The sequence below is a fragment of the Engystomops pustulosus genome, chromosome 9 (assembly GCF_040894005.1).
Source record: "Engystomops pustulosus chromosome 9, aEngPut4.maternal, whole genome shotgun sequence".
Taxonomy (NCBI): Eukaryota; Metazoa; Chordata; class Amphibia; order Anura; family Leptodactylidae; genus Engystomops; species Engystomops pustulosus.
In genome coordinates, this window is record NC_092419.1 from 5,474,420 (window position 1) to 5,488,874 (window position 14,455).

Below are 14,455 nucleotides of genomic sequence, written 5' to 3' on the forward strand. Positions count from 1 at the left end.
ATTAATCTTCCTGGCCCACATATGGGCTGAAAATTAAAATTTCAGATCATTGTAGAGACCCCTTGAGGAAGCGTACGTCAGGGTGCTGTGGTGGTGGTCCGGGAGTCAAATCATTGTGGTAGGCATTTCATGCATAGAACGCCCGGATGGGCAAAAATACTGTTTATATTGGTGTATACATCTCTCCCTGGATTTACTCTTTTGCCTATTATGGCGGATACTTGTATTTTGAACTGACCACCACCACTTTTGTTTGTCTTTTTGGGTTTTATGTGATGATTTTAATGTTCTGTTGGTTGCCATGTCTTGTACAAATATAAATAAAGATTGAAAGACTTTTATTGATATCTGATGAATTCAGTATTGTATTGTGGTCCTGTATACTGGTACAGGCGTTCCCCTACTTAAGAACACCTGACTTACATACGACCCATAGTTACAAACGGACCTCTGGATATTGGTAATTTATTGTACTTTAGTCCTAGGCTACAATGATCAGCTATAACAGTTATCAGGCGTCTGTAATGAAGCTTTAGTGTTACTCCTGGTTCTTATGACAACCCAACATTTTAAAAATCCAATTGTCACAGAGAACTAAAAAGTTCTGTCAGGAGTTACAATGATAAAATATACAGTTCCGACTTACATACAAATTCAACTTAAGAACAAACCTACAGACCCTATCTTGTATGTAACCCGGGGACGGCCTGTATTTGGTATTAACATTGTAAAGAACTGTCATCCACAATCAATATGTAAGCGCCCCCACCACCCTCCTTGGGTGTCAAGGCCCCATGGACACAAACGCATGAGGGAACGAGATCCGGACGCACAATTTGTGGACAAATCACGGCCCCCATAGAAGTCTATGGCACCCAGTCACAGTGTGGTGAGCACCCGTTGTCTCACCGCACCATGGCCAAGCAGCTTGATTATCACTGGACAGCGGAGGGCTGAGGACCCGGCTGTACGTTGCTAAGGCCCGGGTGTTCATACGTTTGTTTGCATTAGGACTATGTTTACACACTGGTTCTGTGTAGTTAATCCAGTGCAAAATCTCTGTCAAATTTCATGTCAACATACAAACAGGCCCAAATTTATCAAAACCAGTGAGGTCTGTACTAGGTGCAGTTTGTCTGTGGAGTGTGCAGGGGGCGCCAGATTCATGAATTGTGGTTCTTCAGTAATCTGGCGCCTCCTGCACTGCCCCGAAAAAAATTTTTTGGTGCAGTTTGTACATGCTGCAGAATTGTGACGCACGGTCCGACTAAGCAGTAACAGCCCCAGCCAGATAAAAATGCTGACCTAATTCAGGCGGTCCCCTACTTAAGGACACCCGACTTACAGACAACCCATAGTTACAGACGGATCCCTCTGCCCCCTGTGACCTCTGGTGAGCCCTCTGGATGTTACTATAGTCCCCGGCTGCAATGATCAGCTGTAAGGTGTCTGTAATGAAGCTTTATTCATAATTCTTGGTCCAATTACAGCAAAAAATTTTGAAACTCCAATTGTCACTGGGGCAAAAGAAAAAAAATTGTCTAGAACTTCAATTATAAAATATACAGTTTCGACTTACATACAAATTCAACTTAAGAACAAACCTCCGGACCCTATCTTGTATGTAACCCGGGGACTGCCTGTATACTACCCCTAAGTTACATAATTATAAAGCTCGGCGAGTAGGATTCAGGATCAGACTACACCGAGCTTGTTTGTTGTCTGTTACCATGGAGATGCAATTTGTCTAAACATTGAAACTTATTGGGGCACATTTACTAAGGGTTGTGCGCCAGTTTTATGTTTGACTTTGCCCATTCCTTCCACAAATTTCTGCACTGAAGGGGGCGCTCCGGTGCTCAGTCGGATTGTGCGCCAGATTTTACATGCAAAGTCTGACCGAATTGTGTTGCACGCCCCATGTTAAAGGAGCACCAAAGTGGTGCACTCTGTTGGGGCGGTGCAGGGAGCAAGAGAAGCTAGAACCAGGCTTTTGGTATCATATTAAAGCTGAGAATTTCATCAAGTTTGTAATTATATGGATACAACGATGATACAAGCAGTTATATACAGATCTCTGGTTCTGTAGCACACAGAACTATAAAACTGATGCAATTCGGAAGAGGAGATTCTCATCTTTAAAATGATATCAGAAGCATGGTTCTGGATAGCGGCGTTTGAAGTGACACTCTCACCTCATCCTAGACAAAAATTGACTCGTCTAGTTTCAGATTAAATCCTCGATATTTTTTTTTAATTTACCGTATATACTCGAGTATAAGCCGACCCGAGTATAAGCCAAGGCCAAGCTATTGACTCAAGTATAAGCCGGGGGTGGGAAATGCATTGGTCACAGCCTCCCCGGTATATAGCCTGCCAGCCCCTGCCCCAGTGTATATAACCTGCCAGCCCCTGCCCCCAGTGTATATAGCCTCATAGGCCCTGCCCCAGTGTATACAACACTCCCCCCCCCCGTTGTGCAGCACAACAATACCATTGCAGCGGATGGATCGTACAGAAGATCTAAGGGGGCCACCGGAAAGGTGAGTTTTGATTTATTTTTTTGACTCGAGTATAAGCCGAGTTTGGGGTTTTCAGCACATTTTTTGTGCTGAAAAACTAGGCTTATACTCAAGTATATAAGGTAACATAATTTTTTTTGAGTAGGCGTACTGTGTTTCGAAATAATGAGAAACCTTGCTTAAGAGAACAAATTTTACAGCAATTTTGAGTATTAATATCAAAGAGGTTCAGGCATTTACTATTCTTAGGGCGTCAATATTTCCTTTTCTGGTTACTTTTTCAAGATATTTTAAATGTTTCATTGTTAGAAGGCGATTTTATTCTAAGTATAATATCACATCAACTCAAATTTACTAAGAAGTATATTATTTGATGTGTATTCGAGTCCAGTATTGTAATATCCCAGCATGAGAGGTGAGGCCTAGTAGACGGGGGCTCAGGGCGCAAAGACGGAGAACGCAGGTCAAGAACGCAGGAAGGATGTGAAGAAAGAGACATATGTGGAATAGAAAATTCAGCCCTGGGAAGGAAGGGTGAGATGGGGTGAGGGGGAGGAGTGGGCTTTAATACCATCGAAATCCTGACACATACCACCCCCCTCCCCCTCCCCCCCCCGTACACCTAGTCTTATACAGTATTATTTGGATACTACAACTGTTCTCCATGGTGACGGATCACTGGATGGTGGCGGGCTCAGAGATTGGGGAATTACAGCCACCCCAGGCTTCAGGCCTGGCCGCTCAGGAGGGAGGGAGCGAAGGGGGGGGGGGGATCCAGGGTCCTGATTGATAAGGGGGGAAAGAATGGGGGGAAACTGAGCTTGCTGGATGTTTGCTATGAAACCTATAGAAGTGGAGGCTCAGACATTTTTTGGGTGGGGATTAAAAAAAGGAATAGTAACCCATCAAAGAGATAAGGGATGGCAGAATAATGAAGTATTTATTGGATGCAAGTAAAGACTGGTTAATAAAAAAAAATTGGTGTGTAATAAATTTTGGCAAGATTTTATTTAAAATCTTAAAATGTCATCAGTTCTAATTCTAATTATCCCCTATTATTCTGACTACTATACATGAATCTATACAGCATCTGAAATTAGTATTTGCTAAAAAAAAAAAAAAGTTCCTAATTATTGAATTCCAATATATAAAATTAAAAGGGACGATCGTTAATGATCAACTCTGTTTACAGGCGGTCCCCTACTTAAGAGCACCCGACTTACAGACGACCCCTAGTTACAAACGGACCTCTGGATGATGATAATTTACTGTACTTTAGCCTTAGGCTACAATAAATATCTATAAGTTATTACAGGCGTCTGTAATGAAGCTTTATTGTTATTCCTGGTTCTTATGACAAGCCAACATTTTCAAAATCCAATTGTCAGGGAGACCAAAAAAAAAAAATTGTCTGGAGCTACAATGATAAAATATACAGTTTCGACTTGCATACGAATTCAACTTAAGAACCAACCTACAGAACCTCCCTTGTATGAAACCCGTGGACTGCCTGTATATATATAGACAGTCCCCGGGTTACGTACAAGATGGGTTCCATAGGTTTGTTCTTAAGTTGAATTTGTATGTAAGTCGAAACTGTATATTTTATCATTGTAGATCCAGACCAAAAAATTTTTTTGTCCCAGTGACAATTGGAGTTTCAAAATTTTTTGCTATAATGGGACCAAGGATTATGAATAAAGCTTCATTACAGACGCCTTACAGCTGATCATTGCAGCCGGGGACTATAGTAACATCTAGAGACTTCACCAGAGGTCACAGGGGGCAGGGGGGGGGTCCGGCTGTAACTAGGGGTCGCCTGTAAGTCGGGTGTCCTTAAGTAGCGGACTGCCTGTATTCATACATACATAAAAAGGCTGCACTCCCAATTAGTGAAAAAAATTAAAAATTGAGGTTTTATTTCACCTCATGTGCCCTCCCTGACATGGGTTATGGCATTATCACTTTTGCCATGATATATCCTGTTTGTACGCCATGTTTTTGTGCTTGAGAAAGGCTTGTATAGCTAAATTGTTGCACATGAAGTGAAATAAATCACTTTCACTAATTGGGAGTTCTGCCTTTCTTTGTATTTCTACGTGAGCGCTGGTTTTTGGACTTATCATAGGCCTCTTAGAGCAGGACTGTTCTAGTTACCCATGGCAACCAATCAGGGCTCAGCTTTCATTTTCCCACAGCTGTTTGTAAAATGACAGCTGATCTCTGATTGGTTTCCATGGGCAACGAGAACAGTTTTACCTAATATTACATCTTTGTCTCTTTGGATTCTGCTGCTGCTTTTTCCATGTTTATGTAGACATTATATATATAGATATTTTATAGGAATAACATCAAAGTAAAAAAAATATGTAAACAAGTAAAAACTACTGAAGGTGACCTAAAAGATGTGGATAGAAGATGTAAACACAACATGATGTGCGTCCATATTAACCTTGAGAGGCAATCATTTGGCCCGGGGGCGAGATATTTTGACTGTAGATTTAACTCTCCGGTGTCCTGGGTGCATTTCTTCCCCGGATAGGAGAAGGAGCAGTTAATAGTCATTTTTCAGGCTTTACCAGCTGAATAATTCATTTCATACCTGAATCTCTTTATGCAGCAAATGCAATTTTATGTTCCCTCAAAGCTCCAATCAGTTCTCCCAGAGGAATTCATTGAGAACGCAAAACGCACGCTCATATAGGAGAGGTAAAATCTGCATACATATGTGTGTGTACATATAAATGTATAGGACACTACGCTCATCCCTCACGTCGCCTGCATGGGGTGGCAGAAGTGATTTTAAGATGGTCTCAGGTTCCCCCGGTTCTGATTTCATAGATTCGTCCTTGCAAATCTCTGGGACTTTGTGGACTAGAAGGAATAAAAATGTAACGTTACTGCCCTTGGAGAAATGTCTGGATACTATTAAGGTATTGGAGAACACCAGGAAAATAAAGGAAGAAAAGAAGGAGTTTCATGGGAGGGCAGAATACGCCTGGGAAATAAGAGGTGCAGGAATGACACCAATATTATACAAGATGCAGGGGTCACTATAGGGGGTGACCCATGTACAATAGGAGATGCAGGGGTCACCCTAGTACAATTGGGGGTGACCCATGTACAATAGGAGATGCATGGGTGACACTAGTACAATAGGGAGTGACCCATGTACAATAGGAGATGCATGGGTGACACTAGTACAATAGGGGGTGACCCATGTACAATAGGAGATGCATGGGTGACACTAGTACAATAGGGGGTGACCCAGGTACAATAGGAGATGCAGGGGTCACACTAGTACAATAGGGGGTGACCCAGGTACAATAGGAGTTGCAGGGGTCACACTAGTACAATAGGGGGTGACCCAGGTACAATAGGAGTTGCAGGGGTCACACAAGTACAATAGGGGGTGATCCAGGTACAATAGGAGATGCAGGGGTCACACTAGTACAATAGGGGGTGACCCAGGTACAATAGGAGTTGCAGGGGTCACACTAGTACAATAGGGGGTGACCCAGGTACAATAGGAGTTGCAGGGGTCACACAAGTACAATAGGGGGTGATCCAGGTACAATAGGAGATGCAGGGGTCACACTACCACAACAGGAGATGTAGGGGTCACACTAGTACAATAGGGGGTGACCCAGGTACAATAGGAGATGCAGGGGTCACACTAGTACAATAGGGGGTGACCCAGGTACAATAGGAGATGCAGGGGTCACACTACCACAACAGGAGATGCAGGGGTGATATTCCCACAACAGGAGATGCAGGGGTCACACTAGTAAAATAGGGGGTGACCAATGTACAATAGGAGATGCAGGGTTGATACTACTGCGATACAAGATGCGGGGGTGACACTAGTACAATAATAGATAAAGGGGGGACACTAGTATAATAAGAGTTGCAGGGGTGACAGCTATAATAAGGGGTGACTCTAGCCCTGCAGAAAGGAACTAGTGGGGGATGAAGTGCTGTTGCAGAGATAAGTAGATAATGGGGATGGTCTAGGGGAGACAAAGTAACTTTGGATATTTAAAGGTGAATAATGAAGTGAAATAAAGTGATGGTAATAATGAACTGTTGGTTTACAAATGATGAATAGGTGACACCACTAGTCTAGTAGAGATGAGTAGGTGACACCACTAGTCTAGTAGAGATGAGTAGGTGACTCCAATAGTCTAGTAGAGATGAGTAGGTGACTCCAATAGTCTAGTAGAGATGAGTAGGTAACTCCAGTAGTCTAGTAGAGATGAGTAGGTGGCCCCAGTAGTCTAGTAGTGATGAGTAGGTGACCCCAGTAGTCTAGTAGAGATGAGTAGGTGACCCCACTAGCCTAGTAGAGATGAGTAGGTGACCCCAGTAGTCTAGTAGAGATGAGTAGGTAACTCCAGTAGTCTAGTAGAGATGAGTAGGTGACCCCAGTAGTCTAGTAGAGATGAGTAGGTGACCCCAGTAGTCTAGTAGAGATGAGTAGGTGACCCCAGTAGTCTAGTAGAGATGAGTAGGTGACCCCAGTAGCCTAGTAGAGATGAGAAGGTGACCCCAGTGTTCTAGTAGAGAGGAGTAGATGACCCCTGTAGTCTAGTAGAGATGAGTAGGTGACCCCAGTAGTCTAGTAGAGATGAATAGGTGACCCCAATAGTCTAGTAGAGATGAGTAGGTGACCCCAGTAGCCTAGTAGAGATGAGTAGGTGACCCACGTAGTCTAGTAGAGATGAGTAGGTGACCCCAGTGGTTTAGTAGAGAGGAGTAGGTGACCCCAGTGGTGTAGTAGAGATGAGTAGGTGGCCCCACTAGTCTAGTAGAGATGAGTAGGTGGCCCCACTAGTCTAGTAGAGATGAGTAGGTGACACCAGTAGTCTAGTAGAGATGAGTAGGTGACCCCAGTAGTGTAGTAGAGATGAGTAGGTGACCCCAGTAGTCTACTAGAGATGAGTAGGTGACACCACTAGTCTAGTAGAGATGAGTAGGTGACCCCAGTAGTCTAGTAGAGATGAGTAGGTGACCCCAGTAGTCTAGTAGAGATGAGTAGGTGACCCCAGTAGCCTAGTAGAGATGAGTAGGTGACCCCAGAAGTCTAGTAGAGATGAGTAGGTGACACCACTAGTCTAGTAAAGATGAGTAGGTGACACCACTAGTCTAGTAGAGATGAGTAGGTGGCCCCAGTAGTCTAGTAGAGATGAGTAGGTGACCCCAGTAGTCTAGTAGAGATGAGTAGGTGATTCCACTAGTCTAGTAGAGATGAGTAGGTGGCCCCAGTAGTCTAGTAGAGATGAGTAGGTGACACCACTAGTCTAGTAAAGATGAGTAGGTGATTCCAGTAGTCTAGTAAAGATGAGTAGGTGATTCCACTAGTCTAGTAGAGATGAGTAGGTGGCCCCAGTAGTCTAGTAGAGATGAGTAGGTGACCCCAGTAGCCTAGTAGAGATGAGTAGGAGACCCCAGTAGTTTAGTAGAGATGAGTAGGTGACCCCACTAGTCTATTAGAGATGAGTAGGTGACTCCAGTAGTCTAGTAGAGATGAGTAGGTGAGGTCTAGGAGGGAGAGAAAGGTGATGCCACTACCACTGGTCTTCAGGAGATGGATAAGTCTAAGATGGATGAATTGGTGACACTAGTGGTCATGGAGGGATGAATTGGTCAGTCCTGAGTGGAGTGGTCTAGGGAGGGATCATTAGGTGACCATTGTACATTGGGCAAGGAGAAATAGTGAAAACTAACATCATTTCTTTAGGACAAAAAGAGCCCAAGGAGGGAATGACAGGAGCGATTTATACATGCAGTAACATGAGGATTCACTTTTTAAACAAGTAACAATTATGTGTATGGGGACACCAGGTGTAAAGCAGCCAAAATTTCGGGGATCTGAAAGCATAATCTAGATTGTGCTGGTAATAGTGCTCCCGGTCTCCGGAGATATGTGATACAGTGTCCGTGCTCAAAGGGCTCATGGAAAGTCAGTTCTTTTCCCGCTTAGAAGCGTTAATTACCACGATAATTATTCAGGAAATTTTTCACACCCGAATATTTTATCACTCCATAATCTGCACCTGGACTGGGTAAACCGAAATCTTCGCACCAGCTGATGTGACAAGAGCCCTGTAGTAGAGGCTTTACGATTGTACTCTAGATAAAGACTTCAGATTATAAGCAGAGGACAATAATCCGGTCTTGTCCTCAGCGGCATAAATCAAGGCCGGGCAACACGAGAAATGCTCAAAAATAACAAAACTGAGAAATCAATGGTGAAATATCTATAGGGAAACTCAGGAATCAGGTTCAAGCTTTTCGAAGGTTGAATTCTACGTTTGGAATCCGCAGTAATAATTGATTTTTTCCCCAGTATATGGAATTTGTAGGAATCCCTTCCAATACTTCTAATGCTGAGGGTTATCCATCAGTGCTTCTGCCATGGCTACAGATTGGTGTAAATGGACTCATGTATTATATAACCAATAAAGATTATAGGATTTCTACCTGAAATTTGGGTTTTGTGTACAGGCAGTCCCCGGGTTACGTACAAGATAGGTTCCATAGGTTTGTTCTTAAGTTGAATTTGTATGTAAGTCGGAACTGTATATTTTGTAATTGTAGATCCAACAAAAAAATTTTTTGCCCCATTGACAATTGGAGTTTCAAAGATTTTTGCTCTACTGGGACCAAGGATTATGAATAAAGCTTCATTACAGACACCTTACAGCTGATCATTACAGCCTGGGACTATAGTAACATCCAGAGAGGTCACCAGAGGTCACAGGGGTCTGTCTGTAACTATGGGTTGTCTGTAAGTCGGGTGTCCTTAAGTAGGGGACCGCCTGTAAAGCTTCATTACAGACACCTTACAGCTGATCACTGCAGTCTGGGACTATAGTAACATCCAGAGAGGTCACCAGAGGTCACAGGGGGCAGAGGGGTCGTCTGTAACTAGGGGTTCGTATGTAAGTTGGGTGTCCTTAAGTAGGGGACTGCCTGTAAATTTCTAAGAAGGCACTTGGATGACAGACTGAGCCTAGACTGATGTGAAGCGTCTTTTCTCCCCGCAGGCTGGGAGAGGACTTCTACCGGGAGGCCATAGAACATTGTCGCAGCTATAATGCCCGGCTGTGCGCGGAGAGAAGTATGAGGCTGCCATTCCTGGACTCCCAGACTGGTGTGGCTCAGAACAATTGCTATATCTGGATGGAGAAGACGCACAGAGGACCAGGTACAAACAATACTCCACATATTCATACACTGAAAGTTCTGTTGTGGTTTATGAGGGTCGCCATTTACATCACGATTTATGTCCGATTAGCCTCTATACTTGTATGGTCAAATAAGACTAGAGTCCTCTTGAGTCCACTGTAATCATGAGCAAGTGGCCCCTCCCACAATCGTAGTTATTAGCAAAGAAAAGTCAAATCTTTCTCCCAGTTACATTACCACTATATTAACACCCTAAACTTCTCCTGTCTCATATATAGGCTTGTCTCCGGGACAGATCTATACGTATCCTGCTCGCTGCTGGAGAAAGAAGAGGCGGCTGGACATACTAGAGGATCCTCGTCTGAGGCCCTGTGAGTTTAAGCTTGGTAAGAAGTTAGTTTGGGGGGCCCAGGTGTTATCATGTTCTGCCATCGCGGGACCTGAAACACTTTGGCCATCAGGTATGAGGAGAGAATTAAAACAAAGGAAACACCAAGGAAATCCCCGAATTTTTATTAAAAGCCTGCAAATATCATGTACTATATCCTTGTCACCAAACAACTAGACAATATAGAAACCCTACTTAAGTTCATGAAAGGTCCAGCGTTTCTCTATACACTTAAGGAGATCTCTTTTCCAGGCGTAGAGAGGCTTAATGACCACGTTTGCTCAGCTTAGAATTCTGGGTAAGGAATAGGATTAATACGTTTTCTGGGATATGAAAAACTTTGTCTCTAGTGCTACCTTATATATCAATTTCTGGCTTGCAGGATGTCTTGCGACTTGACCTGGAATAAGAGCGAAACCAGAAACTCTTCCAAAAGGAAAAGACTCCTAAGTGTAGACATTTGGTGAGAGGCCATAGTTGTGGGTCAGGAAGGGGATTAAACCCCTTATGGAGATTTCCTTTGGAAATTCTGGGTAAGAAACTTGTCTTTTACCAAGCCAAACCCGTTTCCTGATGCAATTAACGGCGCTGTCTACAGTTGGGTGTATTTTCCTTTTGGAAGAGATGTAATGGTTTGGCTAATATCCATAGGCATGGCACAAGGCTTCTTGTAATTCAAGAATTGATGTATATGGAGCTTGAGGTGTGGTTTTTTCTTCTCCTAATTTTCATATTCCTTACCTAGTACATATCAGGAGACAGAACAGTGGGTCATATACGCTCTGTGTTTGTCAGTGTCAGTCTGGAGATAAGTCAACAAATGTGCATGCATGAAGGATAGTCACTGTATGGAGGTTTGTTGGGGGAATTGCCAGCCGGGGTGAAGCCAATTTTCGATCCAAAGTGAAGACCGAGATGCTACAAGTGTGCGCTGGTTACAGCTGTTGTCAATGAGGAATCATAAGCAGAAAATGTATCTATTACTTGTTATTTTATAGTTTTCAGATTAAGGTCTCACATTTCATGTCTTATTAATGCACTTAGTTAATACAATTAATAATACAATTCATTAATACAATGCACTTATATTGTTACATTTTTTTTTATTACACAGGCAGTCCCTGGGTTACGTACAGGATAGGTTCAATAGGTTTGTTCTTAAGTTGATTTGTACGTAAGTCAGAACTGTATATTGTATAATTGCAGATCCAGACAAAAAAAACAATTTTGCCCCAGTGACAATTGGAGTTTCACATTTTTTTTGCTGTAATGGGACCAAGGATTATCAATGAAACTTCATTCCAGACACCTTACAGCTGATCAGTGCAGCCTGGGACTATGGTAACATCCAGAGAGGTCACCAGAGGTCACAGGGGGCAGAGGGGTCCGTCTGTAACTAGGGGTCGTCTGTAAGTCAGGTGTCCTTAAGTAAGGGACCGCCTGTATTGTCTAATTTAGAAAATCTATTTAAAATATGGAATAAGTAGAGGATAGCTCCCTCCCATATGGCGTCAATAGAGGATAGCCCCTCTCATATGGCGTCAATAGAGGATAGCCCCTTTCAGGATCCTTATTTATTGGAGAACAGCTAAAAAGATCCTCTCTGTATCTCTCTCATTTTCCCTGGAGGACCATGCAGGTCCATTGATTCCAGTGGACACGGTGTAATACTTAAGTTGTCCTCTGGGAGTGCTGCAGGGAAATGAGCACATATACATATTCTTTTTTTTCTTATTAATTACAGTTTTTGATGTCTTTAACTTTAGATGACTTATTATAATGCAGTAAAGGGGTTTTCTATGAATCTGACATTAATGACCTATCTGTCACTATAGCATTGGTGAGAGTCTAACACGCAGGGTAATGACTGATCGCCTGTTCTTATAGTATGCGGCCAGAAGCTGATCACTCTGTACTGTGTGTTGTGGCCGTACTGGGTTACTGCAGCTAAAATGCCATTCACTGTAACAGGAGTTGAGCTGCAGTACCCCTGCATGGCCACTATACAGGATGCGGAGTACAAATCCTGTGTAGCCCCACATATCACTTATTTTTACATGTACATATGGTGCCTTCATGCTCTGCAGCACCGTACACATGAATTCTTGCCTTTTTTTAGATAAAATTTTTTTATTTATTTTGTTTATCACGGAATTATACAATGTAGAACAGAAAAGGTAAAATTACTAAGGAGATGTATACATTTGTATCACGGCCTGAGTCCATATTACTGGCAGTGAACATTGCTGGTGTAGACACTAAGATGGAACTAGAAATTCCCTTAAAGGGGCGTTCAGTATAGAAAGTCTATGCATATACATTTATATTATTCCATGGGATAACATGCTCCTAATAGAACCAAAATATAAGATTTGTACATTCTTTATTGTCAACTCAAGGGGTCACTTGACATTGTTGTATTTGACCCGGATTTTTCCGCCTGTAAAGACTGTAAAATATTGTTATGATCCTGGTCTCCTTATCTGCTCCACTGAGATATATATCTACAGGCGGTCCCCTACTTAAGGACACCCGACTTACAGACGACCCCTAGTTACAGACGGACCCCCTGTGACCTCTCTGGATGTTACTATAGTCCCCGGCTGCAATGATCAGCTGTAAGGTGTCTGTAATGAAGATTTATTCATAATCCTTGGTCCCTTTACAGCAAAAAGTTTTGAAAATTCAAATGTCACTGGGGCAAAAAAAAATTTTGTCTGGATCTAGAATGATGCAATATACAGTTTCGACTTAAATACAGATACGACTTAAGAACAAACATATAAAATCTTGTATGTAACCTGGGGACTGCCTGCAGGCAGTCCCCAGGTTACGTACAGGATAGGGTCCGGAGGTTTGTTCTTAAGTTGAATTTGTATGTAAGTTGAAACTGTATATTTTATAATTGTAGATCCAGACAAAAAAAAATTTGCCCCAGTGACAATTGGAGTTTAAACATTTTTTGCTGTAATGGGACCAAGGATTATCAATAAAGCTTCATTACAGACACCATACAGCTGATCATTGCAGCCTGGGATTATAGTAACATCCAGAGAGGTCACCAGAGGTCAGAGGGGTCCATCTGTAACTATGGGTTGTCTGTAAGTCGGGTGTCCTTAAGTAGGGGACCGCCTGTATGTTATGCCGCAGATTATTAGAGCCGGCTCATTGGGGCCTGTCCAGATATTCTCGCTTCCTCCTCAGTAGACGTGACATTATAGTGTTAAGTCTTAGGGTTGACACCCGGGTAATGCTAAATATCCTCTGCTAGAATATCACTAGACGTTCCCTGCAGGGTCTCACTCCAGCGGCTGTAAGACATCGCATCCAGATGCCGGGAGTGTATTCCCTTTGTGTCTATCCGGGAAGACTCGGAGATTATTTTTGTCGCTGTTGTCAGAGAAAAACTATTTTTAGAAGCAGAAGAGTATTGAGCAATAATTGACATTTTCAATAACGACCAATCATTCGGGTAATAATATCGATGTAACTATCTGGGATCCTGCTCGGATTGGCCGGGGTGTAGTTTGTGATACTTAGGTCTAATCAGGTGTAATATACAATATATACAGGGTTACGTACAAGATCGGTTCTGTAGGTTTGTTCTTAAGTTGAATTTGTATGTAAGTCGGAACTGTATACCTTATAATTGTAACCCCAGCCAAATTTTTTTGGTCTCTGTGACAATTGGATTGTAAAAATGTTACATTGTCAGAACTGTTACAGCTGATTATTGTAGCCTAAGGATAGAGTACAGTAAATTACCAACATCCAGAGGTCCGTTTGTAACTAGGGGTCGTCTGTAAGTCGGGGACCGCCTGATATATATATGTGATAATGAACCCATGTACATTCCTCTCTCCCTTAGAATATTCCCCGCAGACATGACTTTGCCTAATTTATTTTCCCAGTCCCCGTGCCCCCCCACCCACCCCTAGACCCCCCACCCGTCTCCCGTTTCTCCGTCTCCCTCCATTGCTCATTACGCATTTCTTCCTCTATTTTCTCTTGATATCCCCTCTCCTCCTCTTATTTCTTCCCTTTCCTCTTCCCTCCTCCCTTTCTCTTCCTCCCTTCCCCCGTTTTTTTTTTTTTTTTTTTTCCCTCTCACATTTTTCTTCAGTTTTTTTTTTTTTTTAATTCAGCTATTCGGTAAATGAAAAAAGCAGTTGCCATGGAAACTATCAAACCACATGACCAGACGTATTAATGCTCTTTTTTTTTGTATACTTGTCTGGAAAGAAAATGCAATTTCACTTCTCCTAATAAAAAATCCAGTTCTACTGAAAAAATATATAGAAATATAAATCATAATAATAAAATAATAAAATGATACATGCACATTTATTTCTCC

At 42.5% G+C, this 14,455-nt stretch overlaps 1 protein-coding gene across 4 annotated transcripts in view; it reads left to right on the plus strand.

Moving 5' to 3' along the window:
- DPF1 (double PHD fingers 1) overlaps positions 1–14,455 on the plus strand; it is a 54,610-nt gene that overhangs the window by 15,601 nt on the left and 24,554 nt on the right. For 2 of the 4 annotated variants that reach the window (XM_072125912.1, XM_072125915.1), the window contains exons 2-3: positions 9,572–9,732; positions 9,992–10,099. In XM_072125912.1, the coding sequence (XP_071982013.1) occupies positions 9,572–9,732; positions 9,992–10,099 (269 nt within the window). Of the gene's footprint in view, positions 1–4,934; positions 5,232–9,571; positions 9,733–9,991; positions 10,100–14,455 lie in introns of those variants that run through there. The other 2 variants (XM_072125914.1, XM_072125913.1) reach the window with 2 other exon arrangements.